The sequence below is a fragment of the Vigna umbellata genome, chromosome 6, assembly GCF_029865625.1.
Source record: "Vigna umbellata cultivar VRB3 chromosome 6, Vumbellata_1.0, whole genome shotgun sequence".
Taxonomy (NCBI): domain Eukaryota; kingdom Viridiplantae; phylum Streptophyta; class Magnoliopsida; order Fabales; family Fabaceae; genus Vigna; species Vigna umbellata.
The window spans coordinates 4,886,862-4,907,327 of NC_142170.1; the positions used below are offsets into that span (position 1 = coordinate 4,886,862).

A 20,466-nucleotide genomic window follows, 5' to 3' on the forward strand; every position below is an offset into this window, starting at 1 on the left:
GTACAGATAGGCCAAACAGGCAGACTTTACCCTTGCACCCCCTAAAATTCCTACATACACTCCTATTTCTGAAACAAGCCAACAACCAAGCCCAAACACTAAGTCATTTCTAATACACCTCCCTAAGTTTCCTATACACACCCCTCCTAAGCCAAACTTCACCAGATCATGCCACGACAATCTATCACTAACATATTAAACCACTTAGATGATGCCACATCACTGATCCTTGCACTCACTAGTGAACCAGTCAGAACGCGCCACCTCAGGCCTAACACATTAGCATCATCTTCCACCCACTGAAACCCTAACCCTAGCCGCCATTGTCGCGCCGCGCTGCTCCGCCACAAGCCCCAACGCCGTTCCGTCACCAGACAGCCACCATCATTCTCGCGCATCCGCAACCATGCTGCACCGCCGCGACGCTCTGTCACCGGACAGCCACTGCCGTGTCGCGTCACCACCACGCCGCGACCTCCGTTCATCTTCTTCCTTCTCGAAACCAAATCGCGCCACCATCTCCATGCCGCCGTGAAGCCGCCGCAACATCCACCTTCATCACGCCATTAACAGAGACGCCACCACAACGCCTCTCCTCCATTTACGCAAGCTTCTTCCACAGCCACTGTCATCTTCATCTTCTCCATTCTCGCGAGGCCACCACTGGGTGAATCTCTCCACCATAGACGCGAGTCCTCCTTCCCCGATCACTACCTTACCGCAACCATGCCCCGCAAGCAGAGCCACCCTAGGTCGAAGTCTCTACGCATCAGACCATCACCGGATCTGCAACCGAGAAACCACGCCTCCGCTGCCTTCGTTCTCATCATCGTCTTCGCGTCTCCACCATCAACACTCAGACGCGAATTCTTCCCGCTGCTACACCGCAAGGCCGCCACAATCTTCACCACCATGAACTTCTTCCACGGCCAATCATCATCTCAGACCTGCAAATCCAAAAACCCAGAAAAACCAGATTCAAAGAGGGCGAGCTCATTCCAAAATGAGAACAGCGGCACAGGAAGCAGGAACGTAGGGGGAAGACCTTTCCCCAATTCTGAACCCTAATTTTGGGTAGGGAGGAGCCTGACACGTGTCGAGCTCCCATTGGGCGCGTCCTCCTTTGGTCAAAGTTGGTCAATAAGTCTTCTCTGGTCAAAGTCTGGTCAACTAAGGGGCTTTCTTGCAATTTCAGAAACTCAGAAGGGGATAAAGTGCAGATAGAGGAAATTTTAGGGCATTTGCGCAATTTTGAAAAGTCAAAAAAACTAAAAAATAAAATTCAGTTGTTAAATTAATTTAATTTGTGAATATCAACAGAAAATATCTTCCAAATAATGTTATAATTATCTAAATCTTTTAGTTATTTGGAAGATATGAGATAAAATATTCTTTCAACTGAATATTCAGAGTCCAAGCCCAAGCAAGCCCTATATTAAGAGACCCAGGGGACTTTATATTTTCATTCTCTCCTACTCCTCTCACTTTTCTTTCATCTTGTATTCAACTCCATTCATGGAGAGCTAAGCATCTAGGGCTATTTTGCTATAATTCCATGACGGATTCTGAGGTTATGTTCAGTTAATGCAATTGTTTACTTTGATTATTGATTTAAGTTGTTCTCTCTATGTCTTTCATCTCTCTATCTTGTTAAAAGCAAAGATTTTTGCATCATAATGTGTTTGAATCTACATGCATATTAATTATATGAGTTTTAGGGTTTCTAGGTTTAAATTGAGAATCTACTTTGACTTAATTTAGGAAATTTCATATGATTAAATGGTTTTTACTATCAATTGAGAATGTACTTTGGTTGATTAGTAATAATTTCAACTATAATCAATTGAGAATTTACTTTGATTGATTAGCTTTTAATTTGGTTAGGAGATTTAAGAATAGACATGATTAAACACAATAGAATTTGATTGAGAATGTACTTTGGTTGAATTTATTGTGAATAATCTAAAAAGGTTTTGCATTTGATTGAGAATTTACTTTGGTTAAATGCATGATCGCCCTCAAATTAATTAAGAATGTACTTTAATTAATTTGAAACTTAAACAATAATCAATTGAACAATTATCCGTGAATAACCGATGATGAATCTATCTTGGAAAAGCAGTGGAATTAGCCTATTTCATCGTAACTGTTTTTAAGTTTCTTATTTATTCTTTAAACACTCTTTAACCATTACTTTTATTCATAAGCATTGCATAGCATTCGTAAGAGTCACAGATATTCAAAAGCAATTCCGTGTTCGTTGGGAGACGACTCAGGGTTACTTCAACCCTATCTACTTTCTTAAATACTACTTGGCAATACTGAAGTTGCCTTGAAAAGTAGTATTAATTTGATAGCTTCAACGACAGCCTATCAAATTTGGCGCCGTTGCCGGGGAATACGATTGCGTAGTGCATGACCAGAGCTAACCCGGGAGAATTTTATCAAATTAACCCGGAAGTCGAAAGGAATTTGCGTAAGCTGCGGAGAAGATTGAAATTTGAGTGTTCTACTAAGAGAACACTTCCTACATCTGAAGTCATTCCACCTTCATTATCTCCAGTCACAAACATACCATCCAATCCTTTACCTGATTCTAACCCAAACAATATGGCACAAAGAACCATCAGACAGTTAGCCACCTCCCACAATACAGCTATCCGAAGTAACATTGAATATCCTAATGAGGAGTGGGAGCTGAGACCTGACCTGTTAAATGCATTACCAAAGTTCAATGGGTTATCAAGGGAGAATCCACACAAGCACTTAAGACAATTTCACATGTTGTGTGAAAACTTTAGATCTCCCAAGATCACAATAGAGAGCCTTAAAATGAGAGCTTTTCCATTTGCTCTTCAAGGAGCAGCTCAAGATTGGTGGTATTATCTCTCTGCATGGATTACAAATTGGGAAACTATTGAAAGACTCTTTCTTGAGAATTATTTTCCTGCATCCAGATTATCAGCTATCCGCAGAGAAATTCAAGATATAAGACAGAGAGATAGAGAGAATCTTAGTGAATATTGGGAAAGATTCAAGAAACTATGTTCTTCATGCCCTCAACTCCAAATGGAAGATTTTATTCTAAGCTTTTATGAAGGCTTAAGTCCTACTGATAGGTCATGGGCAGATGCTGCAAGCGGAGGATCTTTCTTAGACAGGTCACCAGAAGATGGTATAGATCTAATAGAACGGAAGGCAGTAGACAATCAACAGTATGGCACAAGAGAAAATTTAGTGACTTTGTTGAAGGGAGTACATGAAATTGATAATGGTGCAGTTGATGGAAAGAGGATAGATGAAAGATTGAATAAGCTAGAAAGCAAACTCGACGAGATTGCAAGTTTGTTTAAAACCTCAGCTCCACAAATTGCTAAGAAGTGTAGAATTTGCATTTCAACTAACCATTATACTGATGAATGTCCTAGCTTGGTGGAAACCACTATGGAAAACCCATCTCAAGCTTTTGCTGCAAACATGATTGGAGGAAATAGACCATACCAGAATTATCATGATTCGCCCTCCAATAGATATCAGCAGAACAGGCAACCTTATGTTCCACCTCAACAAAGGCAGCAATCTCAGCCTGAAATGCAATGCAAGATTTCATGAAAACAATACTTGAGCAAAATTCAGAAATCAAGAAATCAATTGTAGAGTTGACTCAGAGGGTGGAAAAATTAGAGGCTAAGGACTCAAATAAACTACTTGCACAAACAGTGATCAACCCGCAAAATGTAAGTGCTATTACTTTGAGAACGGGTAAGCAAGTAGAAAGCCCTGAAGGAGCCCAAGAGGATGAAGATAAGGAGAAAGAAGGAGCGCAAATTGATGACAATGGAGGACCGAGTGATAAATCCAGGTTAGTATCTTCTAACTGTTCTTCTAAAAATTCTTCTTCATTTTATTCTCCACCTCCTCCATATCCAAATCGGTTGAAGCTGAGAAACAAAAAAATGGAGGAATTAGATCAAGAGATCTTAAATACTTTCAAAAAGGTGGAGATCAATATTCCCTTGCTAGATGTTGTTCAACAAATCCCTAAATACGCCAAGTTTTTGAAAGAAATTTGTACAAATAGAAGGCGTTTTAGGGATAATGAGGTTGTGAATTTGGGAAGGAATGTGTCAAGCTTGATTAAGAAGCATATTGAAATACCGCGAAAATGCAAAGATCCAGGTATGTTTTCTGTTCCATGTGTTATTGGAAATTCAAAGTTTGACAATTCCATGCTAGATTTAGGGGCTTCCATAAATGTAATGCCTTTATCAGTGTTTACTTCTCTATCTCTGGGACCTCTTAAGACTACTGGTGTGGTCATTCAACTGGCCAACCGTAGCACAGTTAACCCTGCAGGTGTGCTTGAGGACGTCCTTGTCCAAGTAGACAAATTAGTTTTTCCTGCAGATTTTTATATCTTGGACATGAAGGATGATGAAGGAATCAGTCCAACAACTATTATCTTGGGAAGACCCTTCATGATGACAGCACGAACCAAGATAGATGTGCATGCAGGATCATTGACAATGGAGATAGGAGACGAGAAGGTGCGGTTCAACGTGTTGGAAGCTGGGAAGAACCAAATTAAAGATCATTCTTTGTTTTGTATTGACTTATCAAGTGATGTTGTAAACAATTTTTCTTTTTCAAATATGTCGTCCCTAATTTTGGACGAAAAAGGAAACTGTAAAGCAGGTGATATTGAGGATACAGTATTAATAGATGATACCTCTGTGGCGTCCGAGTGTGATGTTGAGGTGGCTGAGAATACCTTAGGTAGTAAGATGTTGTCATCTGTGGTACAGTCACCCGTTTTGGAGAATGATGCTAAACCAGTGAGACAACCTCAAGGAGGACTAAATCCTCAACTGATGGGGGTTGTAAAGAAGAAGGACAAGTTGACTCCTATTCAAGACAGAAGTGGGTCACATAATTTAGTAGTTGACCATCTTAGTAGGATTGAAAAGGGAAAAGATAACATTCCTATCCAGGATGACTTTTCCAATGAAGTCCTACTAGCATTCCTTCCACCATGAAGGAGGTAAGTTCCCTCATACTTTTTCTTTGCATTTTATATATAAGGCATACATTGAGGACAATGCATAGTTTAAGTGTGGGGGTGTGGGGAAACAATTAATTCTAGTCCATTTTGGAGGTTTTAAGTGTTGGAAATTGAAAGTAGGAGGAATGAGATGAAACTGAGGTGTTGGGGTGTACTAACAAGTGTATTTAGACCTAGTTATGCAGTTAGGAAACTGGTATGGGGGTTAGAAAGTGTAGATTTGAGTTTGGGTAACTTATAGGAGTGAATTTGGGTTTTCATAGGTCAATTTGGGTTTGGAGTGGTCAATTCTAGTTAGAGGTATGCTTTTAGATATTTCTCAGCGCCTAAGAGTGTTTAGAAATCATTTAAACTTGTATATAGAGTCACCAAAGTCCAAATAAGTGAATTTTAGAACCTAGTGTAGCGTTGGACGCCTCTAAGGGACCCCTGGGCGTTTTTGTGAGAAGAATTCGCTTAGGCGCCCCCTCAACGCCCCTGTTCCAGGGGTCTGGCGCCCGAGCGCCCCTTTTTGGGGTGCTGGGTGCAACTCAGCAGAATTTAGTTTTTTTTTTTCAATTTTTGGGATCTCAAATTGGGGGTTCTTGGTGTCCGTTTTTTGACATTCTTTAGGTCGTTTTAGGGGTTTCGGACCCTTCCGAAGCTTTTGGTGAGGGTTTCAAAGTTTTTTTCCTTACGTAAATATGAGTATCAAGATGCCATGAATAAATTGTGTTATTGGGTGATTTCTGATGACTTGTATATGTGTTTCTATTTCTTTAATGTATGATCAGTAGTCTCATGTATTGGTGTACTATGTGAATGTGAAGTGATATCAATGGTTTTAAAGGTATGGAAGAGAATTCCATGGAGGAACTTCTCAATGGTGGTTTTTAGTGTGTTAGTATGAATGGAGAGAACTTAGTATATGGGGTTATCTTAACACTCTAATGGTCATACATTCTCAAATAGAGAGGTTTGACGCATGTGGTGAGAGTAGTAGGAGGTCCGAGCCTAGGGATGGCAAAAAAATCCGCGCCCGCGGATATCCGCAGATAAAATCCGCGACGGATAGTTGATACCCGCGGATATTTACTATCCGCAACCCGTGGGTAGCGGATATTTTAATACCCGCTTATAAACGGGTCGGGTGCGGGTATTATACTATCCGTACCCGTGGATACCCGCTACCCGCAAAAAATAAAAATAAAAATTTAATTTATTTTTTATTAAGTTAAATTTAATTAAAATTAACATTAATTTATATTTTACAAGATTAAATTTAATTAAAATTGAATTTAAATTTATATTTAATTTAATTTATATTATATTTTATATATTTATTGTAATTTTATTTAAATTTTATTTTAATAATTTATTAAAATATATATTTTTTTAATATTTACGGGTATCCGCGGATATCCGCGGGTTTTAAAATACCCGCGGATATTTTTTAAGCGGATATCCGTGCGGGTAGCGGGTCGGGTAGCGGGTGGATTTTTTTTTGTCGGGTCGGGTTGCGGGTAGGCACTATCCGTGCCCGACCCGACCCGTTGCCATCCCTATCCGAGCCTGAGGGGCCTTTCTCCATTTGAAAAAAAGGTGTTTAATGACTAACCTTGTGATGTGTGGTAGGGTGAAACCCAATTAGCAAGGGCTTTGCAAAGCATAGTGGCCACCACAAGCGCATAACCCACCATAGCTCGACATTCATGCTAAGTTCAGACAGTTCAGTCAAAGTATTGTCATGCATAATTAGTTTGGTTGGTTAGTGTGATATGTGTATTATGTGTATAATGTTTAACATGTTTCAATATATCATTAATTGTTTGTACTCTAGCTTACACTTGCTTTTGTTTTTGTTTGTCTGTGTGTTTTCTTTTTTGTGATGATCACCTTGATGGGTGTGAGCTTAGGGAGGACATCTTTTCAGTTGTCTCAGCGTAGGGGTTGGTGGTGAAGCAACCGTATAATTAATCTCTTTTTCTTTTCAAATGTAGATTTTTCTTCTCTTGAAATCTCAAGTTTGTTGTAAGTTATCTTCTTTGTAGCTCTTATTTTAGTGAATTTAAATTACTAAAATGGGATGTTACATTTCCAAATTTTTTTAACAAACTCTCAATTATTTTAAAAAAATTAATAAAAGTATCAGTAAAAAATAAAAATAAAAATAATAAAAATAATAATAATAATGATAATGACAATTATTATTCTTTTGTTAATTTAATGATGTTTGGTAATCATAAATAAAATTCATAAATTATTGTAAGATTGCATCTAAGTTTAGTTGAACTTTTTAAAAAAATGAAAATTTAAAATGTTATTTTGTATTAAATATATAAATTAGAATTTTAATTACTTTAAAAAAAATATTTCTTCTTTTGTAACATTAATTTTAAATCTCCTCAAATTTTAAAGTATCAACATCATTGTATTTTTAATACTCAATAAAGAAACTCAACAAAGAATTTGAACTCCAAAACTTTTAATAGAATATAAGTTTATTTACTAGTGCAAAAACAAGGTATAACGTCACGCGTTCAACGTCTAATCACTCAATAGTCAACGTTAAAAATGACCGATGACAATTTTGTAAATAAACGCAATTATTAAACGTCGTTTAGAATTATAATTCGATGTAAGAGGATATAAAACGCCGAATGTCTCAGCGTTAGACGTCAAAAGGTTAGTAAATTAAATAAAAATTTCAGCGAGAGATTGAAAATTTATTCACTTTATTTTAGCGCGCGAGACCCTCTTCTCTGCTCAAACTTTTCTCAAACGAAGTTTGATGACCATCACATGTTATCTTTCTTTCATTTGATATAAATGCATGTTAATTAACTACTTTAGGTGTGATTCTTATCCTTCATAGGCACATTCTGTTTTCTCTCTACTCGTGGCAAATACTTTATTCAGATGAACCCACCTTTTGAAGGTTAATTTTCGTTTTGGTTTTGAAGAACTTATTTGTTGAACTTGTTTGTTGTTTTTTTTGTTGAACTTGTTTGTTGTTGTTGTTTGGTTGAACTTATTTGTTGTTGTTGTTTGATTGAACTTGTTTATTGTTTGTTATTGTTGATCCTATATTACTGTTCATAGTTATGCTTTTCAGGTTTCATAGAGTTGTAAAAAAAGGATTACAATTAATTAAAAATAAATAAATAAAAAATTTGATTAACGTCGTATATTGACAAAATTCGACATTAAATTAACGTCGAATTTTTTTAATTCGACGCCAATTTAACGTTTTTCGATATGACGTCGTTCTCGAATTCGACGTGAAAGACAAAAAAATTTCAACGTTGTAAGTTGTTTTTGTACTAATGTTATTCTCTATAAAATATTTTTAATCTTTTGATAATTTATAAGGAAGTTTGGATTCTGATAAGTTTTGTAAGATGAGATGATGTTTTATCAAAATCATATTTTCATTTTGGTGTTTTGTTATTTTTAGTGTTTCTTAGATATTTGGAATTCTTAGAAGTAGATTTCCTGACCTAGTCAATATTGAGATTTTTGTCCTTGGAAGACAAATCACTTTGACAATAGTTGATAAACTTGCTTTTATTTTAATTGGTTTAAAATTTTGGTATGGAGTTGAAATTAAATACTTGAATATGATGAGAGATTGTATAATGTTATTTAGGTCTAAAAATACAACTTGGTTATTTGTATGAAATGATGTGAGAAAAGAAAAAGTTATGAATATCATATTTTGTGTTATACTTGGTACTGTTGAACATTTAATAAATTTATATATAATTCGATTACTTTGAATTACGAAAATTTTATGATGTTTTTAATCTTAATTAGATATTTTGAGCTAGGTTAATGATATGAGTTCTCAATTAATTGTATGGTGTTGAATAAGATGTAATTAAACTTGTAAAGATTTTTTTTTAAATGATAGAGTAAGGTTTGGTTGAGTTTTGAAATATCTCTAAATTGTTGCAGATTTATTTTTTTATTTTTGATATTTTTGCTTAAGTAAAAATGAGAATTAGACAACGATATTTTTTTAGCTATATATTTTTATTAGAGATGTATTTCTTACTCAAACAAAAATAAAAACAAGACTAAACTCTCTTCTTGACATGATTTTTACTTAAGTGAGATGTGATGATTGACTCTCCAATTACGCGTTTGATAAAAAACACAAAATATCATTTACTAAGGGAGCATAGTGGTGTTGAGTTTAGATAAATCATCTAACACATGAATTAAACTATATTTAAACTAACGATTTGATGCTATTTTGGTTTTTATATTTGAAGAGCTATGTATATAGTAGATACACACAAACCACGTATATAGAACTGCATGTCCAATGAATAAAAGTGTTTTCTTTCAATCTTATTCTTTTTTTTCTTGTTGTTTTCAAACCCAACACGAGATGTTCTTGTTTAATAAAAAAATCTAAGGCAAAACAAATATCTTTCTTGGAAAGAATTTTCAGTCTAACAAGAATTTTTTTCATTTAGGAAAAATTCTTACTCACTCAAGTGAGAGATTTCATGAAAAATCGACAAAGGAAGCTCTTAATAAATCGTGTCTATGTAGTGGATGATTCGTGTGTGGGATTGTGTGGATCGTGATAAACCAGAAGTGAAAAAAGTAAACTTACAGAAGCGACAAAAGTAAACTTGCAAAGCAGAGGAAGGAGAAAGACCCTTTGAGAATTTTCTACAAATTGTTATTATGTGAGTGAAAAATGTATTGTACAATAGGAAAGCAAAAAAGTACCTATATATATAGCGTAACAAATAAGCAAAGAAAAACATAATAGAAATTACAGAGGAGGATTCTAATAGCCCCCTCAAGCTTGGCATAGATATTGAGAGTGCCAAGCTTGGAATTGATGTTATGAAAGGTTGAAGGAGGAAGAGTCTTGGTCAATATATCAGCAAGTTGTAGAGTAGTGTGTATGGAGAGGAACTTCACAATGCCCTGTTGGACTTTTTCCCGAATGAGATGACAATCAATTTCAATGTGCTTCATTCGTTCATGGAAAACTTGGTTGATGGCGATTTTGATGGCAGACATGTTATCACAATATATGGTGGAAGGTTAAGGAAGTGGTAGATGGAGATCGTTCATAAGATCGCTAAGCCACTAAAGCTCAAGATAGTCTCGGCAAGAGTGTGATATTCTGCTTTGAATGAGTTGCGTGAGACCATGTTATGCTTTTGGGATTTCCATGATATTGACAAGTCCCCCATCTGAACAATGTAGCCAATGGTGGATTTGTAAGAGTTGGGGCAATTGGCCCAATCGAAATCACTGTAAGCTTTCAATTGAAGGTTATTAGTCGCGGTTAGAAAAATACCTTGGCTAGGAGTTTGTTTGATATAACATAAGATTCTAAAAGTAGCTTGGTAATGGAGCGTGGTTGGAGCAACAACATATTGGCTAAGATGATGTACATCGTAACTGATATCTGGACGGGTGTTTGTGAGGTAGATGAGCCTTCCTATTAGCCTCCTTAACGCAACGGGGTCACCAAGAGGAGCACCATGAAAGGAGACTTTGGTGGAGAAGTTCATAGGGGTGCTGACAGGAGCTACATCAATCATCCTTGTTTTTGTGAGAAGATCCAAAACATATTTCCTTTGGGTTAAACAGATCCCCGCACTTCTTCTAGCAACTTCAAAGCCTAGAAAGTAAGATAGATTACCAAGATTTTTTATTTAAAAGCTGTCATTAAGCAGTTAGTTATTTTATCAATATCATGAATATTATTTTTAGTGAGTATTATATCATCAACATAAACAAGCATTATAGTAATGTTATTCCCAGTATGCTTTGTAGAAAGGAAGTGGTCTCCAAATGTTTGTGAAAAGTTGTGAGAGAGATGAAAAGATGATAACTTGTCATACCACTGTCTGCTAGCTTGTTTCAAACCATAAAGGGATTTGTGAAGGAGACAAACCTGATTTTTACCTATTGCAAGGAACCCTAGTGGTATTTGCATGTAAACCTCTTCATTTAAGTCACCATGTAAAAAGGCATTATTGACATCCAATTGTCAGATGTGCTAATTTTTAGCTGAAGTTAAAGATAGGATAAAACGAACACTGGTCAGTTTAACTACAAGAGAGATTGTATCAAAATAATCAATACTCTCCATTTAAGTGTAGCCCTTGGCAACTAGGCGAGCCTTGAATCTACCTATGGTCCCATCAGCCTTGTGCTTTGTTTTGTATACCCATTTGCAGCTTATGGCCTTTTTGTTAGAAGGAAGAGTGGTGATGGTCCATGTATTGTTGTGTTATAGAGCCATGATTTCTTCTTTCATAGCATGCCACTAGTGATCATGTTGTATGACCTCTTTGTAATCCTTTGGATCAGTAATACTATCTAGAGAGAAAATGAAAGCTTTATACCCAGTGGATATTTTGGAAAAAGATAGGACATTACTAATTTGGTATTTTGTGTTAGTGGTACTATAAGAAGAGATTTGAAAAATCTTTTAGATAGGTTGGTGGTTTTCTAACTCTAGTAGATCGTGTGGGAGAGTTATTTTCATCTTTTTCATTTGTTGTAGGGTCTTGAATGTTAAAAAAGGAGTGCTTAGTTTCTCACACCAAGAGGGGGGTGAATTGGTGATGTGTAAAAACGTTCGCTTTCAAAATCTTTTTCGCAATGAAGGATGTCTTTCAACTTTTCTTGAAACTCAAGTAAGTTTGTATGTAATGCAACAATAACCTTAATCGAATGCAATGACAGATCAATCGATTATATGCAGAGATAGGGATCAGAGAAATCAAACACTGGTTTTTATACTGGTTCGGCCAAGCCTACATCCAGTGTCCTTCCAATCAACCTGAGTTGGAAGCCAATCCACTATAAAGATCTAGGTTTTTACAACAAGGTTTTTACAGCAACCTCAAGTCAAAATGTAAAACACCTCTCTAACCTACTAATCTAAAAATAGGCAGTAAGCAATACAGACACACAACAAGAACACCCTCTTCTGCTGTCAAACCCTTTGAGCCACCCTTAAAGTCAAGAACACAGTTCTTCTTCCTGTAATCACAATAGGGAACACCAGTCAATCTTCACGATTGCAGATTTCCTGATAATGCAGTGTACACCACTTTGTGCAGATAGATCAGACGTTCAGTAAACCTTTCTTCGCAAGAAACCTTCAAGTCTTTGATCACCACGATCAATCTTTGGTTCTTAGAGCTTTTCTTTCCTCTGTAAGATCACACAACATTTTCTGAAAGATATGAAAGTGTTAATTCCCAAAAGTTCTTACAGAATTCAAATGAGCGTCAATTTATAGTATTACACACATCAGACGTATTTTAGTCGATTTAGCTATTAACGTAGTCGAATACATTTGACAGTTGTAACAGAATAATACTAGTCAAATGCATTAATTGAATACACATTTAATATAATCGATTTGTCATAAATTTTTGGTCAACATATTCAAAAATATGATCGTTGTTACAATTATGTCAAACATTTAAACAATTTTTAAATCAACAACAAACTTAGCACACTTTTGAAAACTTTTCTTCTCAAAATATCTCACAGCACACTTGAGAAGTATTTGTGTAAACCCACGAGTTTTAATCGATTTCACCCATAATGTAATCGACTTAAAAATTGTTGTTTTGTCACACTTTAAAGTTCAACAAAAGTGCTTGTGGTTTTTTATATCTGAAAACATATGTTATGCATACACAAATAAAATCACATATCAATCACAGTAGTATGTTTTAATCAACACAATAATGTTCACATATATGCTTTTAACAGATATAACATAGTAATCAAAAGCATATTACATGTATAACACAATACATACATCTGTTATTATTAATTATGTGTTGTCATCATAAAAACACAGTTATCGCTAAGATTGTAGGTTCAAATAAACCTGTGCGCCCCCTGTCAACAATCTCAACACTGAATATGTTCATCATTTATGGTGACATTGTCAATGGGAACAATAGTGTGAGTGTGATCATCATTATACATAAAGGGATTAGCATATAAAGGCATTAAAACACTCTGATCTTGGACAAGAGGAGATGTAATGGCAGGAAATTCAGTTTCAAGGAAAACAACATTTCTAGAAACTTTAATATCATGGTTGTCAAGGTCATATATAATGTAACCTTTAGTAGTAGGATGTAATCCAAGGAAGAGGCTGGACTTGGCACAAGGATCAAGCTTTTTTCTATCAACATGTAGAGTGCTAACATAACAGAGGTAACCAAAGACTCTCAACCTAGAAATATCAAAAGCATTATGATATAATATGTCATATGGTGAAGTGTTATTGAGAAAAGGATTAAGCATTATGTTAATTAGAAGAGTAGCATAGTTGAGGGCATATGTCCAAAATTGAATAGAGATTTTAGAATGAAAAAGCATGGCTCTAGTTACATTGAGAAGATGTTGGTGTTTCCTCTCAAGTATACCATTTTGTTCAGGGGTTTCAATGCAAGATGTTTGATGAATTATACCTTCAGTATTAAAATAATCAGTCATAGCAAATTCGCTACCATTATCAGATCGAATGATCTTGATGCTAGTTTGAAACAAATTTTTAACATATGCTTGTAGTCATGAAACTTTTTCCATTATGGAGTTTATGACCAGGAGGAAACCCATGTTCCCTGTAACAAACTTCAATGGTATATCCAGTTTTGCCACAATGGGAGAAAATATTTTTACCAGTAGTATTTTTGTTGGCAGGAAATCCATGTTTCTTGAAGCAAACCGATTCATTATGATCATTCTTGCCACAATAGCAACAAGTGACAATACCCACAATAGAAACATGTTTAATTTCCAGTCCATTGAGAAAATTATTGCTCATAACATTCTTATTGTGCAACTGCAATTCAAATTTTAATTCCAACTGCATCAACAAACATTAGACTATCTAAGATAATTTATGCAACTAAAATAACATTTTAAGCCTCTTTAATTTCCAAACTCGATAAAGTCAATTATCACACATCTTATTTTAAATCAATCATTTAAGCACAAGAATCTCATAAAAAAATTGAATTTTAAAACATAAATGTGGGCATAAATATGCACTTATCAACAACATAGGAAAAATTTTCGAAATGGGAGGCATAGGATTCATTAACAAAACGTGAGACTGAATGTTACTGTATTGTTCATTCAATCCACGAAGAAATTGTAGAATCTGATCCTCATGCTTTCTTTGAGCAATTGTTGAACTTAGTTTGCAAGAACACCTGATTTCACAGGAGCAGGTTGGCTCAAGATGAAAGTTGTCGACCTCATCCCATATTATACAAAGCTTGGTAAAATACTCTGTCACGGTTCTTTCCCGTTGTTTTAGAGCAGTGGCTTCATTTTGAAACTTAGAGATACATAGGAAATCTCCTTGGAAGAATCTTGATTTTAGGTCGTCCCATATGGCCTGGGTGTTGTCCATCCATAAATGTTGCGGCGTATATCGGAGATATAGAATGCACGAGTCAGGAAACGACCATGTCATTGCATCTTCTCCATGCATGATAAGAATCGACTTCCTTTTGCGACGGAGTAAAGGTACCATCAATAAATTGAACCTTGTTCTTGGCATTCTAGGTTGTGTACATTGATTTTCTCCCAGCATGATAATTATTGGATTCTAGGAGAGGAGAAACAAGGGAAATCCCAAGGCTTTCGCTTGGATGGAGATACAAGAGACTAGAAGAATGGTTATGTTCCTCTGTCATCGTGCAAGATCCTGTAAAAGAATAGACAAATAGAAGAAAACAGGAACAAAGAAAAGAAAGAAGAGAGAAAGGAAAAGAAAAAGAAAAAGGGTTAAAGGCGCAACAAAGCTCTTTAAAGGAAGAGCTCTTATACCATCATGGAAGAGCGACAAAGGAGACTCTTGATAGATCATGTCTATGTAGTAGGTGATCCATGTGTGGGATTATGTGCATCGTGATAAACCAAAAGCGACAAACGTAAACTTATAGAAGTGACAAAAGTAAACTTACACAATAGAGGAAGGAGAAAGACCCTTTCAGAACTTTCTACAAATTGTTATTATGTGAGTGAAAAATGAATTTCCCTTACTCTTCTCATTTTCTTCATCCTTTTCTTTCTTTTTTATCGGGATGTTAGCAAAGCTCAAGAGGTTAACTTCACTTTGATTCTCTTCCCATTGTTCTCCTTCTATTTTTAAAATTTCAAAGATTAGTATACTATATTCTTCCTTAATCTTTATGATTTTTGGGTTTAGCTTATAGAATTCTCCTTTTTTTGTAATTAGTATTGGTTGACTTTTCCTGATTTGGTCAATTGTTTTTCTATCTTTCATTTTAATTGGATTCCCTAAGTTTTTCATGCTTTCCTGCCATTCTTCCTTTTCTTCCATGGGTATTATGAGTGCACTGCTTTGATTATAGGCTAAGTTTATTTGTTTTGGTGCTTCTTCCTTTTCTGTAGCATATGCGCTTTTTTTGATTCTTCTTAGTAAGCATCCCCATAATGTGGCAATTACTCTTTCCTCCTCAAAATTTTGTATCTTTGTGGAGAACCTTACTCTAAAGAACCTTGCTCTAAAGGGTCCATGCCTTTCCATTATTTTTGGTAGCTTATTTGCTATCATGATTATGGGAACGTTTTTCTTCTTTTTGAAAACCTTTGCATATTTTGAGTCTAGCCTGCACTCCTGCCCATCGAGTACTTTCAATAAGTATAGGGGTTTGGCGGCGAATCGTCTTCTTCTTCCCTAATTCTTCCTTTATTTGGGGGAAATTTACCTATCGGCGTATCGTCTGTTCCCGTCGGCGAATCGTCTTCCCTTCGGTAAATCGTCTTCCCTTCGGCGAATCGTCTTCCCGTCAACTTTTCCTACACACACTAGCATTCAATATTCCACATTTGTTTCTCAGCATTTCTTGCTATCGATACCACACATTTAATAGTCTCAATCTCTGTATTTCTTTCTGTCTTTTCTATTAGCGCCTTTAACTCTTCATACCTTTTTTTAATTTGTCTTTCCTCTTCCCCTTCCCTTCTTACATTCCTAAGTATGGCCGGGAATACTCTATTGGTTTCCCTCCCTGAGTTCTCATCTTTTTCAACTATTTTAATTTCCAGTGGCCACATCGCATAGTCTTCCCCCTCCCCCTGTTCCCTCCTGTCTCTTTGTACACTTATTACGCTCCATACTTCATCTTCTTTCACACCATGTAGTTGCCCCATATGTACATGCTTCCTCTCTTCTTTTCTTATCCATTCTCTTTCTTTGTCATCAAAAACGATGCTATTGAGTCGCACAATAGTCTCCTCCGCCCTTCCCTCTTGTTGTTCTTCCTCTTCTTCCTCCCCCATCGCTTTTTTTTCTTCCCTTTTTTCAAATAGTTTTTGTAAGGTACCCTTACTCTTCTCATTTTCTTCATCCTTTTCTTTCTTTTTTATCGGGATGTTAGCAAAGCTCAAGAGGTTAACTTCACTTTGATTCTCTTCCCATTGTTCTCCTTCTATTTTTAAAATTTCAAAGATTAGTATACTATATTCTTCCTTAATCTTTATGATTTTTGGGTTTAGCTTATAGAATTCTCCTTTTTTTGTAATTAGTATTGGTTGACTTTTCCTGATTTGGTCAATTGTTTTTAAATTAAGACGTAGGTAGATAGAAGTAGTAGGGGCAAATGATTCATTTAGAAAAGATCCGATACCAAGTGACAGCGCACTAGCTGGTCGGTGTGAATGATAAAGTGTTAAGTTAGTCTTTTTGGAACGCCACATCGTAGAATAGCAACATCTTTCTTATTACAGCACAAAAAAAAACACACAGATAACTATCGCTGTTGGACCGGGGAAGGCAAGAGCGATTGTATTCATAAGAATTCCCCAACAGGAGGGAGAAGGATCGTTACTTTGAGTCCTAAAAGCACGACAATCCTATTTTTTAAAACGACTTGTATTTTTTTTAGACGTCAATGGTTTAGGAGAGGTTTCCTGCCCCGCCTAATCATCTGAGGCCATAGTCAGCCTCAATCTTTCTGATTCGTAAGTAACTCAGTGAGTGCTTTCCTTTTCCCATGTCTTTTTTGGTCAACAACCAACCACATATCACTCACTACTCCTACATGAAGGGACTCTCTTTCTGTCCGGAGGGAATCATTCTTTCTCAATCAATCATGCATCAACTGGATAAATTCACTTATTTCACACAATTCTTCTGGTCATGCCTTTTCCTCTTTACTTTTTATATTCCCATATGCAATGATGGAGATGGAGTACTTGGGATCAGCAGAATTCTAAAACTACGCAACCAACTGGTTTCAAACCGGGGGAACAAAATCCGGAGCAACGACCCCAAGAGTTTGGAAGATATCTTTATAAAAGGTTTGAGCACCGGTGTATCCTATATGTACTCTAGTTTATTCGAAGTATCCCAATGGTGTAACGCCGTCGACTTATTGGGAAAAAGGAGGAAAATCACTTTTCTCTCTTGTTTCGGAGAAATAAGTGGCTCGCGAGGAATGGAAAGAAACATCTTATATTTGATCTCGAAGTCCTCATATGGCGCTTCTTCTTCAAATCCTGGATGGGTGATCACTAGTAGGAATGACATAATGCTAATCCATGTTCCACACGGCCAAGTCATAATAAAACAAATAAGAGAAGAAAGATCGTAGAAAAGAAAGTCTTACGTGCTCTCTCCTCTATCTAAGTAAGAGAAAGAGGAAGGTCCAATCATGCTACTTTGAGAAAGATGCTTAACACATGCAAGTCGATCAGTTCGCCCTTAATAAATAGGCAACATCGGTTCGAATCCGATACCGATAAAGGGCTTTTTCCTTTTTTTTCGGTATGCCGCTCCGCCAGCAAGGAGCGAAAGAACCAAGTGGTTTGTGGTTATGTTAGAATTTGCACCTATTTGTATCTATTTAGTGGTCAGTCTGCTAGTTTCTTTGATCTTACTCGGTCTTCCTTTTCCCTTTGCTTCCAATAGTTCGACCTATCCAGAAAAATTGTCGGCCTACGAATGTGGTTTCGATCCTTTCGGTGATGCCAGAAGTCGTTTCGATATACGATTTTATCTTGTTTCTATTTTATTTATTATTCCTGATCCGGAAGTAACCTTTTCCTTTCCTTGGGCAGTACCTCCCAACAAGATTGATCCGTTTAGATCTTGGTCTATGATGGCCTTTTTATTGATTTTGACGATTGGATCTCTCTATGAATGGAAAAGGGGTGCTTCGGATCGGGAGTAATCACTAGTGATAGGGCAAAAATAGGAAGGACAAAGGAAAGAGCGATGCCTACATTAAATCAATTGATTCGTCATGGTAGAGAAGAAAAACGGCGCACGGACCGTACTCGAGCTTCGGATCAATGTCCCCAGAAGCAAGGAGTACGCCCGCGTGTTTCAACGAGAACACCGAAAAAACCAAATTCAGCTCCACGTAAGATAGCCAAAGTACGATTGAGCAATCGACATGATATATTTGCTCACATTCCGGGCGAAGGTCATAATTCGCAAGAACATTCTATGGTGTTAATAAGAGGAGGTAGAGTGAAAGATTTGCCAGGTGTGAAATCCCATTGTATTCGAGGAGTCAAGGATTTGTTGGGAATTCCGGATCGAAGAAGAGGCAGATCCAAATATGGTGCAGAAAAACCCCAATCTCTATGAATGGAAAAGGGGTGCTTCGGATCGGGAGTAATCACTAGTGATAGGGCAAAAAAAAAGGTCGGGGAAAGTAAATCTGACATTAAAATGCTAGGTACAATGTTTCTCTTTATTTAAAATATCGTTCCGGGTATTTTGAATGCCCTATGGTTTCCAGGCGAAGTGGCCTCGCCTCTCATACTGGTGGGGGGTTCTTCGGCCATCTTTTTTCTTTTTTTCGCAAAAAGTTTAGAAGAAAGAAGCCTTTCTCTTCTTTCTTTTGTTTTGAATAACATTCTGATTTTCTATATTTTACACATACCGAATCCTTGCTGCTTTCTTGTCGGGCTTTTTCTCCTCCTATTAATCGCGTTTCATGTTTATTTGTTTTTGAAGTATGATGTTTTCTTGGATTTCATTTTGTTTGCGGTGCTCCTCTCCCGAATCTTCTTTCATCCTCAAATGGGTGAATGGGGATTCGGTCTGGTGACCGAATTGCTCTTTCTTAGACTATATGGTAGATTCTTCTCTATTCCAAACGAATCTATATATCACAAAGCTAGAATAGAACCACTCTTCTATTTGATACCTTTTTTTGGTATCGCTTTTTTGAATCTTATTGATTTAGACTACGGTCTAAATCAAATACTTATACATTTAACCTTCATTGGAGCAGCAGGCTCTCTTCTCTTTTTTTCGCTCTTTTCGACAACTGGAATGGAACTCCTCATCCCTTTTTTATTATATCTCATCTTCAATTTGATTCTAGGGTCTTTGCTAGCTCAATCAATAATGACCTTTTTTCTTTTAAGTGGTATTTTCCTTATATCCAATGGACTATTCGTGACCTTCTTTCTTTTTAAAGCCCAAAGGATAAAGCAGCCCTTGGCCGAAGTACTTCTCGCGAATAAGAGAGAGGGCATCCAAACCCTCCTAGTTGTTTATGTATTGATATTAGGCGTTCTGATGACCCAATTAACCCACTCCTATTCCCATTGGATTCTAGGATTCGGGCTTCAAGTCGGAGTCATCAACGTTTTCCTATTTTTCTTCCGAAAGGAATGAAGAATGGAAAGTAGCTCGAGCCAAAGGCGACAACGAGGCCCGTCCCAGAAATGGGGCGGGGAAGGAGAAGTGGGTCTCCTTCACTTGACTATCAATATTGGAATGAGGTTTGAAAGGCTATCATTGGTAGGCGGACAAGCGAAGATTCCAGTGTGATTGGGGCATTCTACAATGGAAGGTCCGATTTATTCTTGTCCTTTATGACTGGGATTTGTTGACTCCCTAACCTAATATGGATACCCAGCCCAGACCTGAGAATAGCCAACTTCTTATTCTTATTGTATGACCATGCTGAGTTAAGAGAAAGCACCTTCTCAATTTATGTAATGTTATGTAATGTCTACTGCTTTTTCGACTACTTAATCTGTTGCTGGATGATTGACTGTGGATTGACCAAGGGTAAATACCTTTGCTCCAGGCCTTTGCTTCCAAGATGTATAGTTGTTTACGAGATGTGAGAAGCGTGGATTCCTCGAGATGTCTAGTCATAGTCTGTTGTGTCACTTCAAAGATGATTGCCGGGGAGACTTCAATGATTGTATTTCCTCTGGGCCTGTTCAGAACGAGATGTTTTGGTCATTCTGGTCATTTTTTTCATTGAAACAAGTTCCAACCACGATGGTTTGGCGTGAGAGGTAGAGCCAAATGCGCCGATTTCCTTGTTTGTCACCATCTCTTTCAAATGTTCGTTCATTCGCGTCTTAGACAAGGTGGGTTCACCCCTCCCTTTGTGTGC

The 20,466-nt window shown here is 36.8% G+C and overlaps 3 protein-coding genes across 3 annotated transcripts; all 3 read left to right on the plus strand.

The window, feature by feature from the left end:
- Nucleotides 1-16,659: 16,659 nt before the first annotated feature.
- LOC124827003 (Plant mitochondrial ATPase, F0 complex, subunit 8 protein) lies at nucleotides 16,660-17,882 on the plus strand. The gene has a single exon (XM_047299977.2). It carries the CDS (start codon nucleotides 17,089-17,091, stop codon nucleotides 17,686-17,688), a length of 600 nt encoding a protein of 199 aa, XP_047155933.2. The 5' UTR covers nucleotides 16,660-17,088; the 3' UTR covers nucleotides 17,689-17,882.
- A 28-nt stretch (nucleotides 17,883-17,910) lies between these two features.
- Nucleotides 17,911-18,381, plus strand: LOC124827006 (NADH:ubiquinone/plastoquinone oxidoreductase, chain 3 protein). The gene has a single exon (XM_047299979.2). It carries the CDS (start codon nucleotides 17,911-17,913, stop codon nucleotides 18,265-18,267), a length of 357 nt encoding a protein of 118 aa, XP_047155935.2. The 3' UTR covers nucleotides 18,268-18,381.
- Nucleotides 18,237-18,761, plus strand: LOC124827004 (Ribosomal protein S12/S23 family protein). The gene has a single exon (XM_047299978.2). The coding sequence runs from the start codon at nucleotides 18,237-18,239 to the stop codon at nucleotides 18,687-18,689; it is 453 nt and encodes a 150-aa protein (XP_047155934.1). The 3' UTR covers nucleotides 18,690-18,761.
- The last annotated feature ends 1,705 nt before the right edge of the window (nucleotides 18,762-20,466 follow it).